Source organism: Rutidosis leptorrhynchoides, chromosome 2 (assembly GCF_046630445.1).
Source record: "Rutidosis leptorrhynchoides isolate AG116_Rl617_1_P2 chromosome 2, CSIRO_AGI_Rlap_v1, whole genome shotgun sequence".
Classification (NCBI taxonomy): domain Eukaryota; kingdom Viridiplantae; phylum Streptophyta; class Magnoliopsida; order Asterales; family Asteraceae; genus Rutidosis; species Rutidosis leptorrhynchoides.
Genome location: NC_092334.1, coordinates 636,569,232 through 636,590,973, shown reverse-complemented (window position 1 = coordinate 636,590,973; position 21,742 = coordinate 636,569,232). Strand labels below are relative to the sequence as shown.

The window sequence follows — 21,742 nt, the reverse complement described above, 5'->3', positions numbered from 1 at the left end:
ACAGCTGGAATGCAGCTTACTACACAAGACAACTATGCTCCATTATAAGCATAGTAGTTTCCCGAGTGGTCTACATCAATTGTACTATTCAACAGAAGTCAAAGACAAAGTTGAACAGAAAAGGACACGCGTCGGCGGCTGACAAGTGACCTTACACGACCACGTGGGAATGCAGAAGTTTAACGCATGTGCAGACATGGGTTATACTTTGTCAACACCTAGGGAACACAACATTCTATTTGTTTAATCAAATAGTCGTGCCAAACCGAATTGGGGTGTTCCTGCAAATAGCTACCAAAGAGGAAAGAGGAGAGCATGCTCTCTGATGCAGTTGTCTCCACAATTACAGACATCCTATGTACCAGTGAACAATAGAACCATTACACAATTAATAGGACTACTATAAATTGTTGTATCCACTGTTGTAACAACTAGTGGTGTGGGTTTATTTATTTAGAGTCAAAAACGTGTAATAGCTTTTAGTTTATCTTTTAGCTATATTCTAGGTAATCTGTATCAACCAACTATCATTTCGCCAAGGATAGTTGTGATTCTTTGTGATTCAATCAATAAAGAATAACCGTTGAAAATTAGCTGTGACTCTATTTAATTTACATGCTTGAATACTAATCGTGTTTAACTGTTAAGTTATTTAAAAGAAATTGTATTCACCCCCCTCTACAATACTCCTGTTGTTATCAAGGGACCAACAATAATTTAATTCACATTTTGCGTTTGAGTAAAATACCATTTCGTCATCTAGACGGCCTCGAATGACAAGACACATTCAGGGAGTCTTGCTCCTTATTATCTTTTAGGGTGATCTTAGGAATTTCAGCATAATCTGGAACCGAAAATTTTGCGCAGTCAAATGTTACTCCATTTGACGACCATTTAATGAGTGAAAATTTGTATTTATTGAAGTCGTATTAGTTTCAAAATTATATACATTGTACATAATTACGATATCCTTGGCCACACTCTTGAGTAACCAATGTGTTAGAAAACTAGTTTATTATTTAATTATGACCTAATTAATTACATCAATCATCCTTAAAGTTTGCTATTAATTTCACTCTGGACCTTAAAATTATTTTTTCATGTTAACCCTTAATGTTTTGATTTGGTTTCAAATTCATCCCTAGAACTAACTGGCCTTGGTGACTTAACAGAGATGACTTAATTCCAGTTAGTTCTAGGAACGAATATGAAATCAAATCAAAACATTAAGGGTTATGATGAAAAAAATAACTTATGACCCATGGTGAAATTAATGTTAAACTTTAGGGAAGTCTGACGTAATTAAGTTTTTTTGTGAAATAGGAATGATATATAAATAAATAAAACTGCATGATCAAACTGATGATCGATCCATGTAATAGTTACATTTTGTAAGGTGTAAAACAACAAAGAAATGTAACAAAAATATTGGAAAAAACTAAAGTTAACCATGTAGAAAAAATTTTGAGTACCTCCAGAACATATATATGAGATCGTCATCAACTTGAAATATCCACTTAGTTCACTAAATAATTTGTGAAGTACATTATTCTAGTTATATTGTATGATGATAAGCGACGTTAAGAAATATAATTGTTATTTATTACATGTAAGTTAGCATAAAACATACGGAGTATAATGGTATAATCAAAAACTCCTATATTCTTACATTACGAAGAGTCAGACAATGATTTTCGGGTAGCTATACTCGTTTCATATTTCGGTTCCTTATTTTGGTTTCCTCGTACCAAACCGATACCGATACTGAATTTACCGAAACCGAATTTTCTCAAAACCTAGAATCAAAACCGATACCGAATCCTTTTTGGTACATTATCATTAAAAAGGAAGAATGGTAGCTTTTGCTTTCGTTTATTTTCTATTAAAAATGACTTAATTGCGTTAGTCTTCCCTAAAGTTTACCAACAATTTCACCATGGGTCCCAAAGTTATTATTTTCATGATAACCCTTAATGTTTTGATGTGGTTTCATATTCGTTCCAAGAATTTACTGGCGTTAAGTCATCTCTGTTAAGTTCCCTAGGTCAGTTAGTTCTAGGGATGAATTTGAAACCAAATCAAAACATTAATGGTTAACATGAAAAAAATAACTTTAAGGTCCATAGTAAAATTAATATCAAACTTTAAGGATGATTGGTGTAATTAAGTCTTTAAGTATTTATAAAGATTCAAAAATAGCTGAAAGTAAAACAAAATGTAAAATGATCAAATTACCCTTATTAACAGAAAACATTCTATCAAATTACCCTTAATTAAGTCTTTTATAATTAGTATGTGCATACTTTTGATCCAATTTTTCTTATCATTCAGAAAAGATAAAAGGAAATGGATAGCAAACATTCTATATAACTTCTCTTATATTCAACCTTATAGCTGATAATGAAACTAAAATAAATACTTTTTGTTGCCTACGTACACACACGAACACATATCTTTGTTTTTTCTATCAATCTCTAATTCTAATCTACCTTTCCTGTTTGATATTATCGTCCCAGTATAGATTGAAATTCCGTTATCAAATACAATATGCTCATATCATGTCATCAATACTTGATATGCTTCTCAATATTATAAATTGACATGTTAAAACTTGATGTATTCAAATCTATTTTCACGATTCATACCATAATTTAACTGATTTTTTCAACTACTTTAATGACAAGATTAGAAAAATATAAAATTCAGATCATTTATTATTGAATTTAAAAGTTTATATTTTGCGATTAATATAATGACTAGTAGGGAGAGGCTGCTATCCACAAAAGAACAAGTAGGAAGACGCTGCCATACAAAGTCTCCCCATTCTCCAAATTCATTAGTACTTTTGTAACTACTCGTCTTTGGTAATTTTTTTTTTTTAACGATAATCTATTATTTATCTCAACGACACTCATCATTTGCGCACACACACACACGCGCGTTCGGGAGAAACCCGAATCGCATTACAAGAACCCAATCATTTAATCATCCTGAGGGGTAGGCGAGCCGGGTTTGAACCCATGACCTAACCCCCAGCCCGAACACACAAGGTGAAGGGATGCTGTTGAAGCAATGATTCGTTATTGTTATTTTTCTATTAAATTTTTTTTATTATAACATATTTATATTATATATTTGATATTTAATTTAATATTTAATTTATTTATACACAAAAAAGAGTGTACATTAGTAGTGTTTTATTGCATGTGTAATCAAACTTTTATAATAACAATCTTCAAAGCAATCAATTATATTGTTCCAATACAATGACACTAACATCGTATTTATAATTGTTTTATTCATTTTGTTATTTGCTGAGAAATTACGGTCTCACTAATTCCCACCACACAGCCCAATAATAACAGTAAAGAACTAAGAATAATACACAACACAAGATTTAACGTGAAAACTCCAAAACAAGAGAAAAACCACCGGCCCCCAAAGAGAGAAATACACTATATCACAAATTGTTACAATGATATAGACGACTCTCTTAAGCCAACTACACTCTCCAAAATATTTAACTAATACAACTCTCAAACAAGGGTAAGAAAGAAAGAAATAATCAAATATTTAAAATGTATTGATTGATGCAATTTGAAAGTAATCTCATGGCCTCCTTTTATAGCCAAGGAGTTCACCTCCAACTTCACTCTTCTACTAATGTGGAACAAAACTCCAATTTTCCTTCTAACCAAAATATAACTAACAAATCTCCACCTTTTGGATAGAAGAAAATAATCATGCTTCCACATTGCAAAGATAACCGATGTAGACGCTTCCTCGACGACAACTTCAAGATCCTCATCTTCATGCCGTTGACATTATCTCCCAAGAGACAAAACTTGCATCTTTACCGAACATTGTCTAAACCGACAATCATTGTCATCACAGACAATCATAACTCTTAACAAGAATTATCATACTCCACCATTAAGAGTATAGCACTTAGAATATCACATTCCAAGCATTTCACCTCGGCACATGTTGTTGAACAACCAGCTGAAATTTTATGGTGCAACTTCCTGTTTGGCTTTCCCTGGAAGTTTCATCAGCTACAACATCAGTTTCCACCACACAATCTGCATCAATGTCAAACCAATGCCCATGTGCAATTGTGAAACCGCTAACGAACATCCCTTTCCATGGTGGCGCGGACACACCATGAGGATGGTGTGACTTCAGAGGAATTCGTCACTCTCCGTAACAACGGAGACAATGTTAGCGTCTTTGGAGCCATTTGCCAGATTAGCTCCACTTGGACAATTAACCCTTACATGCCCAGTCTTCCCGCATCTCCAGCATACCAGATTCTTCTCAGAGTAATTAACCAAAATTAAGTAATAATTACTACGTATTAAACACAAACAAATATATATATATATATATATATATATATATATATATATATATATATATAGATAGAACTCAAACTCAAAGGATTTTATTTTTTGAATTAAACAAACACTCTCCTCCACAAACACTTAAACCCTCGCCACTAATCACGCGTCTAATTTGAATAGTAAGAGTACAGTAAGAAACTACTAACAATTAAGAAAAACTAGTGTACAATTTTGAAACAACAAATGACCTTAAACATAAATGATCTTAATCCCATCAATGGTAACATCTTCAGTTCCCGATCTCGGGATCACGGTCACCAGAACATCGTCATCATCATCGGCCTCGAGCTCCTCAAGGATCTCCGTTAGTCCAGCACGAAAGTTAGTCTTACTATGAGACTTACCCTTATGTTTGTGTGGCAATTGTGCAAAGCTTCCGGCAAACTCGGTCTTATCCGGCCCACTCGCATCATCGTCCTCATCATTCACAAACACATCAAACTTCACGTACTTCTCACTATCATAAGTAATGCCTTGAATGATCAAAAGCTCCTCTTTTTCCTCCTTTTCTTTCTTGCTTCTCGATTTCTTCGGTCTCGGTACCAAAACCTTCACGATTTTGTCGAGTTTTACAGGGAATTTAACTTCGTGTGTGTGTTTAATTTTGCCTAGAAGTTTTTTAGCTATGCCTGATTTTGGTGCGCGTGGGACCGGCTTGCTATTCGGCCAGGGTAAGTCTACTTTTTGGTAGTCGTACCCTAGCTGGTTTGTTAGCAAGCAGTCTTTTACGTACACTCGAACAAGATTCTTGTTTTCGTCATAGAAAACAAAAGACGTGTTTAACCAATCGGAATCGGTTATATCCTTGTGTTTCCCTCCCATCATCTTCCATAACGACCACATTCTATCACAATTCGCATGGTGAGCGTAGAACATGGTGTCACGACCCGCGGAATAGAAGTTTCCTAGGTTTTCACGGTTTGCTTCCCGCGGGTCACCGACCCAGCTGTGAATAGGAGTATGTGGGCTCTGCTCAATCGAACCACCACCAGATATCGGTTCGGTTCCAGCACGATACTCACCTCCAAAGAACGCAGTCGGGTCAGTTGCATTTGTCACCATTTGTCGGTACATGATCGAGAGATTGTTTTTCACTTTTTCGGCATCAGTTGTGTCACTGTCTTTACCATTAAAACCGAGATCAATGACAGCTTCCAAGTGAGCTTGGTTTCTTTTTGGATCAAACAATACAGATTTCGAATCGTTGTAGTATTTCGGAATTGTCATCCCAGCTGGGCTGTCCCAGTTCCAAAATGGCAACGCGAATGTTGGATCGTCGATTAAACTCCCCAAAATTCGTTCGTAAAAGTAAAGATACCAACGATGAAACGGATAGAATAACCATGAGTTATGAATCTGGATTTCAATATCTGGAAACCCACTCAAAGACTGAGTGTAAGCTCCATTGCAATAAGCGCAATGAACATTTGCTTGTTGTAAGAAGTTACGAGGATCGTCTTCTGGTAGTTCCTTCATCCGTTTAATCGCTTCGTTAAACTTTTCAATATAATTAGCGCTAAGCAAATGCGCTGCAGGTCTTACCTTAAACACTTGGTCTTTCGGAAACTCGAAGTCAATAATTTGACTTGAGTTTGGGGGACAACAGTCCCCACCCGTTGGGGTATCCTCGCCAGGTTTGAACCCGGAAAGAGTACCAGTCCCACATTTAGAAATATCTGGAGCAGCCAACGGTGCTGCCCCAGCAGGAGTTGTAGCGAAGCTTACAGATCCTGCAAGACCGCCGAGTCCTAAAAGGACGTCTCGGCGGTCAAGGTTCATAGGCTTGTTCTCTGATGAACAAGAGACTTTGTGTTTTAATGACTTGAGAGCACATCTTTTGTATGTTGTAAAAAACAATGGCCAAGATGAGACGACTGGGTAAGTTTTAGTGAAAGAAGAAGATAGTATTTTAGTGCAGTTTCCTGCAGCCGGAGCAGTTGGTGTTTGAAGAGAAGCCATATGGTTGGTGTGCATGACAATATGATTACTAAAATGGTTTATATATAATAGGATAAGATAACGGTATTGGAATACCACTGACCAATTGCTCCCTTAAGATGTCACATAGTGGTTAAATATTTTATGAAACTATAATGAATACATGTAGCATGCTTTTATGGAACTTTTGCGGTAGGTGACTTAAAAGAATCATTAACTAGTTTATGTAGTTCGTCATATATTGGATTACGAGATAACGCGATACGATTGGATTTGCCGTCTCGTTTTAGTATATTGATAGGACGATAATCATATGCTGGTGTATATATTTGTGATGCGAAACTAAATCATATATATCAAGGGTATATAACATAATTTTGCACATTCTATTATTGAACTCCTTATAGTGATAAAATAACTAATCAAAGAATTCAACAGTAAAGAGTAAAAGTGTTTATTTATCTAAGGAATGAAATTTTATCACCTACAATTTTTTGAAGAATAATTACCTCGTAATAGTTTTCTTATTTTATAGAATATATTTTATTTTATAGAATATATGAGAGAGATCTAAGACCACTCTGCCTATGAGAACGCCACATGTCGCCACCCGCATGGTGCCATAAGCACCGACTCGCCACCCGTGTTCGCTACCGGGTTTCACCATCAATTTGGCGAATGTGTGTTGTTGAATGGGTCCCACAAAACTATCGTTTAAACCTTCAACCACAACAAGAAAAATAGTCATTTCTGATTATTTAGTTACTAATAATGCTATTTAATTACCATTAAAAAGTCGTCACTAAATTTTAATCACTATACGATATTAATGATGAAACAAATGGTCACTATAGTGACCAATTTTAGTATTTTGGTCTCTAAAAATGTTTTGTAACGGATCTATAGTGACAAGAAGTTACAAGCTTATTTGTGTCACTAACTTGAATAAGTGACCAATTTAATGTTATTAGTAACAAATATCCTTTGTCACTAAAGCTCATTGTTCTTGTACCAAACGATTGTTTTTTTAAATAAACCTTATATATATCACTATATCTAAACACCCTCATTTTACTCACAAACTACATCTTCAAACTCATTCTTTACTCTAATTATTTTTACTAACACCACCAGATAACCTCCTAATTTTTACACAAAAAAACTACCCATAGCACCCATTATTGTTTCGATGGATGTTTATTATGGGGGGTCAGTTTTCGCCCACCAAAAACTGGTACGTGATTAAAGAAAGAAATCGTTTGAAAACCTTGATGTTGGTGAGATGAATTTATCGCAACTGTATCCGTTTCTTCAATAAAATGTACCTTTCGAACACTCGGATGTGATGTCTTTCGAATAATCTAAGGAAAAATTCGAGAACAAAGAGGACTGAGATGGAATCAAAGAACGAGCAAACACTAGACGACGACAACCTATAACGTTGTATCTTGTTTTTTTTGAAGATTTTCAACCTACTTATGATGACGAGATTCGTGATGAGGACGAATTGGTTAGTGATGACACCACTGATAAAAAAATACTGAATTCATATGTTATGATAGTTAACGAATTTGAAATATACAAGCTCCCGGCAGCTTTCTCATCCAATTTTTCTACTTGAGTAAGTACTACCGGGCTTGACTGAAGATTATAATTTATGCATATTAATTAACTAATAAGCTAAAATCTAAGTCCAGTGGTTCACCCCTGTACACTTGTGTATTGGGATAGGGGTGGGGAGGTTTCAAGTTCGAGTCATTCCCCTTAAAAATATCCGTGGAATTTATTTCCTGAAAGCCGGATTCCCTCGGAGAGGTTTTACCGACCTGTTTTCGACACCCAGGTACGACCCGGCTGTCCCTCAAGATGGTTTAAGGTTCGAATCCCCGTAATGCGGTTCGGGTTTCCGCCCGAAAGCGCGTGTGCGTGACAGATGAGAGTATTCGATGCTAACAACTTGCCTTTAAAAAAACATTAACTAATAAGCTAAACTTTTTAACTAATCAAATTTATAATTTAAGATCAACTATTATTCTTCTCTAACACTTCATACTTTTCAACTGCTATTTAGAAACCACAGGCCACACCTTGATTTTTCAAATAAATACAATAGCAGCCTACGTAACTCCATATTCTGCTAACTTCACTAAAACATTATTTTATTCTAGTTTACTTTTATTAAAAACGTTAATCTTACTCTAAACACGTAGAAAAGTAACCACTACGCGACAAATCTACGTCGGCTAACTTCCTTAACATTTACTGTATCATTTTAATTTTGTATTTGGAAAAAGAGACTAGCCTAATAAAGTTGTCGAGCATAATACATTAACGAATATTTATAATGCAAATTGTAGAGTTTTAATTTATTAGATTATAGTAGACCTTAATACCAAAAGGTCTTCCTTGCTAATAAAAAAAAAAAAAAAAAAAAGGTCTACATCTTAACTGTTCGTGAAAACTCATCATATTTAGGTTTGGGTTTTTGTCATACTATCATAGTATCGGAGACTAATTTTAACTTAAGAATGCATCAAACGAGAGCTTTTAGAGACTAGAGTTGCCATTGAGATAAATAAAGTGTTGTATAATAATCATCTTTTTAAAGTTAACATGTAATAATAGTTATGTATAACACTATATGTACTTTATCAACACTTAGGCTATTATTAAAAAAATTCTTAACTTAATTAAATTGTAATAAGTGAAATTTTCAAAATTGCGTTATACTCCCTACGTCCATAATTTATTGTCTAGCATTTCCTTTCGAAATATCCCAAATTAATTGTTTACGTCCATAAATTGATAAGAATAAAGGGTTAAAGTTTATACTCTTATTTATGCATGTATGACAAAAATGTAAGTAAAAAGTAAAAGGTAAACGGTAAAGTAAAGAAAAAGGTATATGTTACAATAACTTTTTCTTAAACAACATGTTTTTTCATTTAGGGACAATTAAATTGAAATGAAGAGACTTGTCAAGTGAAAACATATGGGGGAATTATAAGACAAATAAGCCCATTTATAGTAGCAGTATGAGTTATATGACGGGAACACTTCAATAAAAGAAGTGTTGAATCAAAAGAAGTGTTTGAATCTTATAGCTTTTTTTTCTTTTTGGTGAAAAGAACTATTGATATAACAAAATGGGAACACTTCGTTAGAAAACGAAGTCCCGAAACAACAAAACGAAAAAGAAAAAAAAAGCAATACAACCGAGTTCAAACACAAACAACTTAACAACAAGAACTCATAACACCAAATGACGAACACAACTAAAGACAAACCAACTAACAAACTAAGACACTAAATAAAAGTTAAGAAACAATCAAAAGGGAACCTAATAACTTCTAACACTTTTGTCTTGTTGAAAATAATTTTAGCTAGAATAAAAGTAGACATAATTAGTGAAATAGTCTATAATTTGCAATAAATGAGTTAAGGTGCTCTCGCGCTTGTGACAACCCGAAAATTTCCGATCAAATTTAAACTTAAACTTTATATGATTTCGATACGATAAACAAAGTCTGTAAAGTTGAGTCTTAGAATTTTGGAACTGTTTACATGAATTCAATTGAACCTCGACCAATTTTCGACGATTCACGAACTATTACATAAATAAATAAATAAATAAATATGTATATATATATATATATATATATATATATATATATATATATATATATATATATATATATATATATATATATATATAATACTTTGAAATATAGTTTGATATAATATATGATTTAAATTATAAAATGATATAAGAGATAATAAAATTTATTATTAAAATAAATCTATATATACATAAAAAGTATATTAAATATATATTTTGTGAATTCGAAGTTATTTAGTAAACAACGGTAACATTCAATTGTCATATTGATTGATAATAAACGAGTTAAAAAGAAACTTATGTAATTTTAAAATAAACGGTGATCCGAAAATGGGTTTTATAAATTATAAGCTTAGTAAAAATGTATTTAGGAGCTACTTATTAAATTTTAAAACTTTTTATATTTTACTTGGGGTTGGGAGTGAATAATTATTGTAATTTTTATTTAGTAATTAATAACCGAATTTAATACCATAATGACCAAAATAAAAAAAGATGATTACTTTAAAAATTTGGGATTTTTAGGAACACTTTTATACGTTAACTGTTTAGCAATGGACACGCTCCGTGAAAACTGTCGGTATATAATTACAAAACTTCGATGGCTTTACTATTGAGCACAGTATCTGTTAGATTATTATTACTTTATGCACTGTTTTTGGTTCTAGCTTCCACCATCTTTCTATTCTCTGATTTATATATACATATACTTATATATGTATTAGATATTAGATATAGAAATATATTCCACCATTTCCATCAACACAGCATTCATTTCAATCGACCTTTTTCTCATGTTTGTACTCGATGTTCGACTACAACCAAAACCGTTCACAATCAATTACCGAGAGCCACCACAACCTTTCATCACCCTTTTCCACCATATGCAACCGCCACTTCTACCACCTTGGCTCACACCTTCTCCTTCACCACCGGCAACCATCAACCATCCTCCTTCCACCACCCTACAACACCACCACTACCATGAATCACCATCACCGTGATCATTAAACATAACCGAAACCTTCCTCAAATCATATCAAATTAACACCACCCTTTTTACTTCGATTATTTCCTGTTACCACTTCACCATCTCTCAACCCTCTTGCGATCATGACAACCACCACTAGACAACCATCTCGCCACCCTTTTATCCCTCGATGACAGCCCAACCGCCACCCCATAACTGCAGCTCCTTCAGTTCTTTGACGGGCTAATGACAGTCACACACCACAAACTACTACTGCAGTCCGCTGTGAAAATAACCCCAAACCCACATTTGATTGCTTGAAAATCATTAAGAACTCGTGAAGGACTACTGCAAATCACCGGTGTTTTGTTTTATTTTATCTTTCTTCTTTGCTACAGTAACATTCACTGTTAAGGCTTTCTATTGCTAACCGATTGATGATGATAACGAGTGACTGTGACAAGCTTGGTGATGATATGATCGTGATTCTTTGATAATGATGGGTCGATGATAACAGTGAAGATAATCGTGATTATGTTATGATGGTATGATTATGTTATTATACGCGTATTATAATAATTAGATGATAAGTGTGATAATAATTAGATGATAAGTATGATCATAATTAGATGATGGTTGTAGCGACCCGACCAAATCGTCATTGACGGCGCCGTCTACTTAGGTCCCGTTACGTGGTCATAAGTCTTTAAAACAACGTTTGACCAAAAGATATGTCGCATTCATTTCAAATGTAAAGGTTGTTCAAGTTTTACAAGAATAGTTCCACCACAAGTTACGATACCAAGTTTTAAGTACAAATGAAACTTATGCGACACAATTTAAAAGTATCCAAAAGACGCTCCATGTATGCATGTATACTCGACATCCAATGCAAGTATCAAAATAATGAGCGGAAGCATGTATCATGTATCGTTCAAGGACCTGAGAAAAACATAGAAATCTGTCAACGAAAACGTTGGTGAAATCATAGGTTTAAGTAAGTAAGTACAAATGAACCACAAGATTTGCATCAATGAAATAATAGTAATACATTCCAAAAGTTTGTTTCACGAGCACCCAATTATCAATGCTTAACATTTCCTTCCATTGAACCCCATCACTTAGTGCTAGAACATACACTGTTTCTCGAAAATATATTTCATTCGTAAACGGTAGCGAACCGTTTGAATGAGGGTTTGTCAAACCCATATGGATCCATACAACATAAGTTCTCGCTTACACCCGGCAAGTGTAACTAATGATAATCGAATTGAGGATTTTGTTCTAAACTCGTATGTAGAATGTTTGTTTTTCCTGTACTTGTGTTCACTTAGTAAAGAAATGTTTATGTTTTCTCATCCCAAATGTAAGTTCAAAAAGAGTAAAAGTGGGACTATGATCTCACCTTGAGTGCAAGAGTTAATAAAGTACTTCAACAAGTAGACGCGTGCAAAGACAAAGCTAGTCTTGACCTAAACATATAGGTTGTATCAATAACGGTAAACACGATAGGTCAAAGATGTTCAATTAGTCCTATGGCTCGTTAAGACTCGATCATAATAGCATGTGAATCAAATTGTCATGTTTCATGCAAGGTACAAGTATAAAAACATGTTAGAACGATTGCACAAATATTTGGTTAAGTTTGATTAAAAGTCAAACTTTGGTCGGTCAAAGTCAACGAAAGTCAACACGTTCGGGTTGGGTTCCGAACTATTTTTCTGAGGTTTTTAATCATATATGAACATGTTAGAACAAGTTTCATGTGAATCGGAGGTCCGTAGTATGCCAAACATTTTCCATAAAATGGACACCGGAGACAGAAGCTGGGCACGGCTTATGCCGCGCCGCGGCACCCTTCTGTCGCGCCGCGACAATAGGCGGGTGCTGGTGCCTGGTCTGTTTCACTTGTCCAACTTGATCCAAACTTCAAATAAGCATAAAACGCAAACCACAAACACTTAGGACTCGCACCTTATATCGTTGGAAAGCTCTTTTGACATAGAATGCAACTAAACACAATTTAACAATCAAAAACCTCATTTGTAACAACCGAGTTTTCCAACCAAGTGATCATTCAATGCCCACATTAATGCTTCAAACTCACCAATGCACATTTAATGATTTGGGCATTCAATGCAAACATGTGACATGCCATTTTGTAGGTAATGGAGCATACAATACAACTAACAACTTACTAACAACAATTCATGGCAATCAACGCATCAAATAATCACTTCAAGTTCTTCAAACCCTAACTCAATTCCACCAAAAATCAATAATCAAGCTCATGAAGTTTTCTAAGGCAACCTACACATCAAATTGAAGCTAGTGATGCTAGTAACACAATTAAAACATCAACTTTCAACATCTAACAACATATGATCATCCAAAATTCAAGAACAACACACCAAAATTCAAGTTCATGCTAGTTACACTAAAACAACGAGATCGAGCATATAAATCATATATTCATGTTAGACTTGAGCCATAGACACTAATTAACACTTTTATAAGTTAAAAACATCAAGAACACAAAATCTAGTGATTTTAGAAAGTTACCCAAATGAGATGAAGTTGGTACCAAAATGAAGAGGATGAAGAGAGGATCACGAATATGTAATTTATTTGGTTGCTAGCTCCCTAATCCGGATTTAGATGATGAATGAATGAGAAAGGAAATTGGGTGTGTTCTTGCTAGAGAGAAAGAGAGAGAGATAGGGAGATGGTAATGAATGGGTGAAAGGGGTTTGACCCTTTGACCTAGTCAAGGGTTTGATCCCTTGTCAAGTTTAGTCCCTCAACTTTCGTTCGGGTGCGGGAATTACCTAAACGAGATAATTTAAAACGCGTATCAACGGGAGATGTTATAAACATATAACGGACTTTATATTAGTATAACGGAAAAATAAATGGAAAAAGGTGGGATGTTACATTACCTACTCCTTAAAAGAAATTTCGTCCCGAAATTTAAGTAGGCGTAGTAGTCGTTGTTTCTTCCTCGAGATCTTGCGTTTCCGAATTCACAAATAGATGAGGATACTTCCTTTGCATTTGGTCTTGTCTTTCCCAAGTAAACTCGGGTCCTCTTTTGGCATTCCAGCGAACCTTGACAATCGGGATTCGGCTTTGTTTCAATGTCTTGACGGAGGTATCCACAATTTCAACCGGTTCCTCCACAAAATGAAGCTTGTCATCAATAGTAAGTTCCTCAAGAGGGATGACGATATCGGGTTCGGCAAGACACTTTTTCAAGTTAGATACATGGAAGGTAGGATGAACGGAGTTCAATTGAGGCGGAAGATTTAAACGATAAGCAACGGTTCCAATAAGCTCCAAGATTTCGAAAGGACCAATATACCGCGGATTTAGCTTCCCGCGTTTCCCAAAACGGATTACACCCTTCCAAGGTGCGACTTTTAACATTACTCGGTCACCGACTTGAAATTCGAGATCGTTGCGTCGTTTGTCGGTATAGCTCTTTTGACGACTTCGGGCCGTCCTAAGCCTATCTCGGATTTGAACGATTTTCTCGGTGGTTTCGTGAATGAGTTCGGGTCCGGTGATTTGCACGTCGCCTACCTCGGCCCAACAAAGAGGTGAACGACATTTGCGGCCATATAGCGCTTCAAAGGGTGCGGCTTTAATACTCGCGTGATAACTATTGTTGTAAGAGAACTCGGCGAGAGGTAAGTGCTTGTCCCAAGCTTTTCCGAAATCAACCACGCAAGCTAGTAACATGTCCTCTAAGGTTTGAATTGTACGTTCGCTTTGTCCATCGGTTTGAGGATGATATGCGGTGCTCATGTCTAAACGTGTTCCCAACGCTTCTTGCAATGTACGCCAAAATCTAGAAACGAAACGGCCATCTCGGTCGGAGATAATCGATAAAGGTACACCGTGTCGGGCTACGATCTCCTTAATGTAAAGTTGTGCAAGTTTCTCCATTTTGTCCGTTTCTTTCATGGCCAGGAAGTGTGCGGATTTGGTGAGACGGTCAACAATAACCCAAATGGTATCATAACCGCCCGTCGTTTTTGGTAGTTTGGTGATAAAATCCATCGTTATCCTTTCCCACTTCCATTGCGGGATCTCGGGTTGTCGAAGTAGTCCGGACGGTCTTTGGTGTTCGGCTTTGACTTTGGAACATGTCAAACACTTGGAAACATAAGTAGCTACGTCCCTTTTGATGTTCGGCCACCAATATAGTTGTTTAAGGTCGTGGTACATCTTATTGGCACCGGGGTGAATCGAGTATCGTGACTTATGGGCTTCATCTAAAATAAGGCTTCGTAGGTCCCCATAACTAGGCACCCAAATCCTTCCGGCGTAATATCGGAGTCCGGTCTCCCTAATTTCGAATCGAGAGACGAGAATGTTCAAGAGCTCGTGTGAAAGGTTTTCATCCTTGAGAGCCTCATCTTGGGCTATCCGAATTTGGCTATTAAGGTTGGTGTGAATGGTGATGTTTAAAGCTCGGACACGGAGAGGCACCGCTCTTTCTTTTCGACTTAAGGCATCGGCTACTACATTTGCCTTCCCGGGATGGTAACGAAGCTCGCAATCGTAATCGTTCAAAGTTTCAATCCACCGTCGTTGTCTCATGTTTAGTTGCTTTTGATCGAAGATGTGTTGAAGGCTTTTGTGATCGGTGAAGATAGTACTCTTGGTTCCATAAAGATAGTGTCTCCACATTTTAAGTGCAAAGACAACGGCTCCGAGTTCGAGATCATGTGTCGTATAGTTTCGTTCATGAATTTTGAGTTGTCGAGAAGCATAAGCAATGACTTTCGTTCGTTGCATCAATACACACCCAAAACCATGTTTTGAGGCATCGCAATATACAACAAAGTCATCATTGCCTTCGGGAAGTGACAAGATAGGAGCGGTGGTTAGCTTCGTCTTCAAGATCTGAAACGCGGATTCTTGCTCGGTCGCCCAAATGAATTTCTTTCCCTTGTGAGTTAATGCGGTTAGAGGACGTGCAACCAAAGAGAAGTTTTCGATGAATCTACGATAGTACCCGGCGAGACCCAAGAATTGACGAATGTGAGTAGGAGTAGTAGGAGTTTCCCATTTACTAATGGCTTCGATTTTCGATGGATCGACTTTAATACCTTGGTCACTTACAACATGACCAAGAAATTGAACTTCCTTCAACCAAAATTCACACTTGGAGAATTTGGCATAGAGTCTTTCTTGTCTTAAAAGTTCAAGCACAAGTCGGAGGTGTTCCTCGTGTTCTTTTTCGCTTTTTGAATAGACTAAAATATCATCGATGAACACGATAACGAATTTGTCAAGATACGGTTTGCACACGCGGTTCATAAGATCCATGAACACCGCCGGTGCGTTAGTGAGACCAAATGGCATTACAAGAAATTCATAACTACCATAACGAGTTCGGAAAGCGGTTTTGGAGACATATTCCCCCTTAACCCTTAATTGATGATAACCCGAGCGGAGATCGATTTTCGAATATACACAAGACCCTTGTAGTTGATCAAAGAGGTCATCGATGCGAGGAAGAGGATATCGGTTCTTAACCGTCAATTTATTTAGTTCACGATAATCAATGCACATTCGTAGGGATCCGTCTTTCTTTTTAACAAACAAAATCGGAGCGCCCCAAGGTGAATGGCTAGGTTGGATAAAACCTCGATCAAGTAGTTCTTGGATTTGACTTTGCAATTCTTGCATTTCAGATGGAGCGAGTCTATATGGTGCACGTGCTACGGGTGCGGCTCCCGGGATAAGATCGATTTGGAATTCAACCGGTCGATGAGGCGGAAGACCCGGCAATTCATCGGGAAATACATCGGAATAGTCACTAATAATTGGCACATCATCGATATGCTTATCATCGGACTCGACTTTCTTAACGTGGGCAAGGATCGCAAAACAACCCTTACGGAGTAGTTTTCTAACTTTAAGGCACGAAACGAGGTTGAGTCTGGTGCAACTCTTATCGCCGTAGACAATCAAAGGTTCACCATTCTCGATAGGAATTCGGATTGCGTTAAGATCACAAAGAATGTGAGATTTCGTTTTGACTAACCAATTCATACCGATTATTACATCAAAGCTTCCTAGTTCCATGGGTATCAAGTCAATTTCAAATTCCTTACCCAAAATGTTTAACGTACACCCCCGGTAATATGTGTTGGCACTTAATAGTTTCCCGTTAGCCACCTCAATGGTATAAGTGGTATCTAATGGAAGAGGTGGAGTGCTAAAATAATGAGTCAAAGTCTTGGATACAAAGCATTTATCGGCACCCGAATCGAATAAGCAAGAGACATAAGAATTGTTGAGAAGGAACGTACCCGTGACTAGTTCAGTGTCATCCCGGGCTTCCTCGGTGTTGATGTTGAAAGCTCGGCCGCGCGTATTGGTGTTATCTTTCCTTTTCGGGCATGCATTTCTATAATGACCCGTTTGACCACATTCGTAACAAGTGCCCGTCTTTGGTGCATTGGGCCACTTTCGAGCAACGGGAGTGGCACTTTTACAATCGTTGGCCTTATGACCAACTCCTTGGCACCGGTGGCAAATTAACTTGCCACATTCACCAAAGTGATGTTTGTTGCATTTGTTGCAAAGAGGTAGGTTCCCGGCATAACCCCTCTTGCCGTCGGAGGTGTAAGGCTTCTTAGCAAAGTTGTTGTTGCTTGATTGGGAGGGTTCCCACTTTCTTTTGTTGCCGCCCGATTTATCCTCGGCCTTAGGTGCCGGAACTACGATTTCGTCAACCGTTTCAATTAGTTGGCGAGCCATGTTCATAGCGGCTTGATGAGTAGTGGGTTTGGATGACATCACCCCTTGTTTGATGCTTTTTGGAAGACCGAGCATGTAGAGCTCAATCCTTTGAGATTCGGGATTAACAAGATTAGGACACATCAAGGATAGTTCGGCGAAGCGTTGATTATAAGCTTTAAGATCGTTTCCGACCGCTTTCAAAGCTCTTAGTTCTTCCTCAAGCTTTCGGGTTTCTTCGCGCGGAAAATATTCAACAATCATCTTTTCCTTTAGATCGGCCCAAGAGAGGGCATGAGCTTCATCGGTACCCACCGATTGAACATAGGTGTTCCACCATGTTAGAGCAATTCCGGAGAAAGTGTGAGTGGAGTATTTGACCTTGTCTTGGTCCCGACAACCGCTTATGCTAAAGACGGCTTCCGTTTGCTCAAACCATCGGGTGAGCACGACCGGTCCCCCGGTTCCATCAAAAGTGTGAGGTTTGCACCCCATGAAAGCTTTATAGGAGCATCCCTCGTTTGAGTTTCCGGCTCCATTGTTGTTGTTGTTGTTGTTGTTGTGGTTGTTATTATTATTGTTGTTGGATGAGTGACCGGCCATGGCCGCATCTACGGCGGTAGCTATCATCCGTTCGAGAGCTTGTTCGGGAGTTTCATTGCGGCGTACACGACGAGGAGCCATTGTTCCTTCAAGACACAAGAATATCATTGATTAGTATTCTCAATAATACTAACCGTGATATAGAATAAAGATAAAGAGAAGTTTTTCCTCGACTCGCCTTAAATTCTTTATGCCATAATGTCGGAACGTTCATATGAGTCACCGTAATATAATCCCGGAAATTATATTACCCTGATTCATATGTGCATTCGACATTATTCTATAAAGTCAAGGTGGCGTGTCAATCAAATTAAACAACGTGAGATTAAGATGAACTAAGAGTAGATATGAGTAGAAGCGTTCGAGTATAAATGCACAAGTAGTCAAGTAATTCCTACTTCAAGTCTATATGCCGGTTGTAGTCTAGACTCACCAATGTACCCTATGACTCGGGGTTGACACTAATGAACTCTAAATCCCTACAACCAACGCTCTGATACCATCTGTAGCGACCCGACCAAATCGTCATTGACGGCGCCGTCTACTTAGGTCCCGTTACGTGGTCATAAGTCTTTAAAACAACGTTTGACCAAAAGATATGTCGCATTCATTTCAAATGTAAAGGTTGTTCAAGTTTTACAAGAATAGTTCCACCACAAGTTACGATACCAAGTTTTAAGTACAAATGAAACTTATGCGACACAATTTAAAAGTATCCAAAAGACGCTCCATGTATGCATGTATACTCGACATCCAATGCAAGTATCAAAATAATGAGCGGAAGCATGTATCATGTATCGTTCAAGGACCTGAGAAAAACATAGAAATCTGTCAACGAAAACGTTGGTGAAATCATAGGTTTAAGTAAGTAAGTACAAATGAACCACAAGATTTGCATCAATGAAATAATAGTAATACATTCCAAAAGTTTGTTTCACGAGCACCCAATTATCAATGCTTAACATTTCCTTCCATTGAACCCCATCACTTAGTGCTAGAACATACACTGTTTCTCGAAAATATATTTCATTCGTAAACGGTAGCGAACCGTTTGAATGAGGGTTTGTCAAACCCATATGGATCCATACAACATAAGTTCTCGCTTACACCCGGCAAGTGTAACTAATGATAATCGAATTGAGGATTTTGTTCTAAACTCGTATGTAGAATGTTTGTTTTTCCTGTACTTGTGTTCACTTAGTAAAGAAATGTTTATGTTTTCTCATCCCAAATGTAAGTTCAAAAAGAGTAAAAGTGGGACTATGATCTCACCTTGAGTGCAAGAGTTAATAAAGTACTTCAACAAGTAGACGCGTGCAAAGACAAAGCTAGTCTTGACCTAAACATATAGGTTGTATCAATAACGGTAAACACGATAGGTCAAAGATGTTCAATTAGTCCTATGGCTCGTTAAGACTCGATCATAATAGCATGTGAATCAAATTGTCATGTTTCATGCAAGGTACAAGTATAAAAACATGTTAGAACGATTGCACAAATATTTGGTTAAGTTTGATTAAAAGTCAAACTTTGGTCGGTCAAAGTCAACGAAAGTCAACACGTTCGGGTCGGGTTCCGAACTATTTTTCTGAGGTTTTTAATCATATATGAACATGTTAGAACAAGTTTCATGTGAATCGGAGGTCCGTAGTATGCCAAACATTTTCCATAAAATGGACACCGGAGACAGAAGCTGGGCACGGCTTATGCCGCGCCGCGGCACCCTTCTGTCGCGCCGCGACAATAGGCGGGTGCTGGTGCCTGGTCTGTTTCACTTGTCCAACTTGATCCAAACTTCAAATAAGCATAAAACGCAAACCACAAACACTTAGGACTCGCACCTTATATCGTTGGAAAGCTCTTTTGACATAGAATGCAACTAAACACAATTTAACAATCAAAAACCTCATTTGTAACAACCGAGTTTTCCAACCAAGTGATCATTCAATGCCCACATTAATGCTTCAAACTCACCAATGCACATTTAATGATTTGGGCATTCAATGCATACATGTGACATGCCATTTTGTAGGTAATGGAGCATACAATACAACTAACAACTTACTAACAACAATTCATGGCAATCAACGCATCAAATAATCACTTCAAGTTCTTCAAACCCTAACTCAATTCCACCAAAAATCAATAATCAAGCTCATGAAATTTTCTAAGGCAACCTACACATCAAATTGAAGCTAGTGATGCTAGTAACACAATTAAAACATCAACTTTCAACATCTAACAACATATGATCATCCAAAATTCAAGAACAACACACCAAAATTCAAGTTCATGCTAGTTACACTAAAACAACGAGATCGAGCATATAAATCATATATTCATGTTAGACTTGAGCCATAGACACTAATTAACACTTTTATAAGTTAAAAACATCAAGAACACAAAATCTAGTGATTTTAGAAAGTTACCCAAATGAGATGAAGTTGGTACCAAAATGAAGAGGATGAAGAGAGGATCACGAATATGTAATTTATTTGGTTGCTAGCTCCCTAATCCGGATTTAGATGATGAATGAATGAGAAAGGAAATTGGGTGTGTTCTTGCTAGAGAGAAAGAGAGAGAGATAGGGAGATGGTAATGAATGGGTGAAAGGGGTTTGACCCTTTGACCTAGTCAAGGGTTTGATCCCTTGTCAAGTTTAGTCCCTCAACTTTCGTTCGGGTGCGGGAATTACCTAAACGAGATAATTTAAAACGCGTATCAACGGGAGATGTTATAAACATATAACGGACTTTATATTAGTATAACGGAAAAATAAATGGAAAAAGGTGGGATGTTACAATGGTGTTGATCATATATATAGCATTGTATATGTATATTTTATTCGCTAAAAGTCAAGAGCAGAGTTACGCGGACTATAATCCAAAGGTATGGAATATCCGCTGAAAATAAGTATAGCGGTTGTGTTGCCGCCTTAATAAAAGACTGCGGTTTAATCTGCTAAGTTTCCGCGGATAGTTAAGAAATCCGCAGACCGCGAATATGTCGAAAACTATAAATAGAGAGCATGGCCTCTCATTTGTAGGTTGTTGATTCCCTGCCATTTGCCTAAGCCCTTGTGATTTTCACTTGTGACCTTGCCCAAGGGATTTCTACATCGCGCTAAGGTGAATTATGCTAATTGACAATCAAGACCGGGTCGGGGTGGTTGATCACTTGATTGTTAAAGTGAAAGACGATCATCAGGGCCCAAAATAATCATCAAACATCCCATCCTCCATCTTATTATTGCACTCGATCCTTAATTAAGTAATAACTTGATATAGGATCGATCAATTGGCGCCATCTGTGGGACTTTTTTTACGAATTAAACTTGAATTTTTTTGTTTTGTGCTGACAAACAATCAATTGCTTGTTTTAATTTAAATCGTGTATTGTTCTGATGATTTGCAGGGAGTTGCTGAAACGTTTTGGTTGATTTGATCATTGAAA

General features: G+C 37.0%; 1 protein-coding gene across 1 annotated transcript; it reads right to left on the bottom strand.

Annotated features, from left to right (window-relative positions):
* Nucleotides 1-4,454: 4,454 nt before the first annotated feature.
* LOC139893678 (polyphenol oxidase I, chloroplastic-like) lies at nt 4,455-6,362 on the bottom strand. Its single transcript, XM_071876852.1, has one exon. The coding sequence runs from the start codon at nt 6,360-6,362 to the stop codon at nt 4,593-4,595; it is 1,770 nt and encodes a 589-aa protein (XP_071732953.1). The 3' UTR covers nt 4,455-4,592.
* Between the last annotated feature and the right edge of the window lie 15,380 nt (nt 6,363-21,742).

Coding starts and splice junctions, on each gene's coding strand:
- LOC139893678 (XM_071876852.1), bottom strand. CDS start 6,362: ATGGCTTCTCTTCAAACACCAACTGCTCCGGCTGCAGGAAACTGCACT.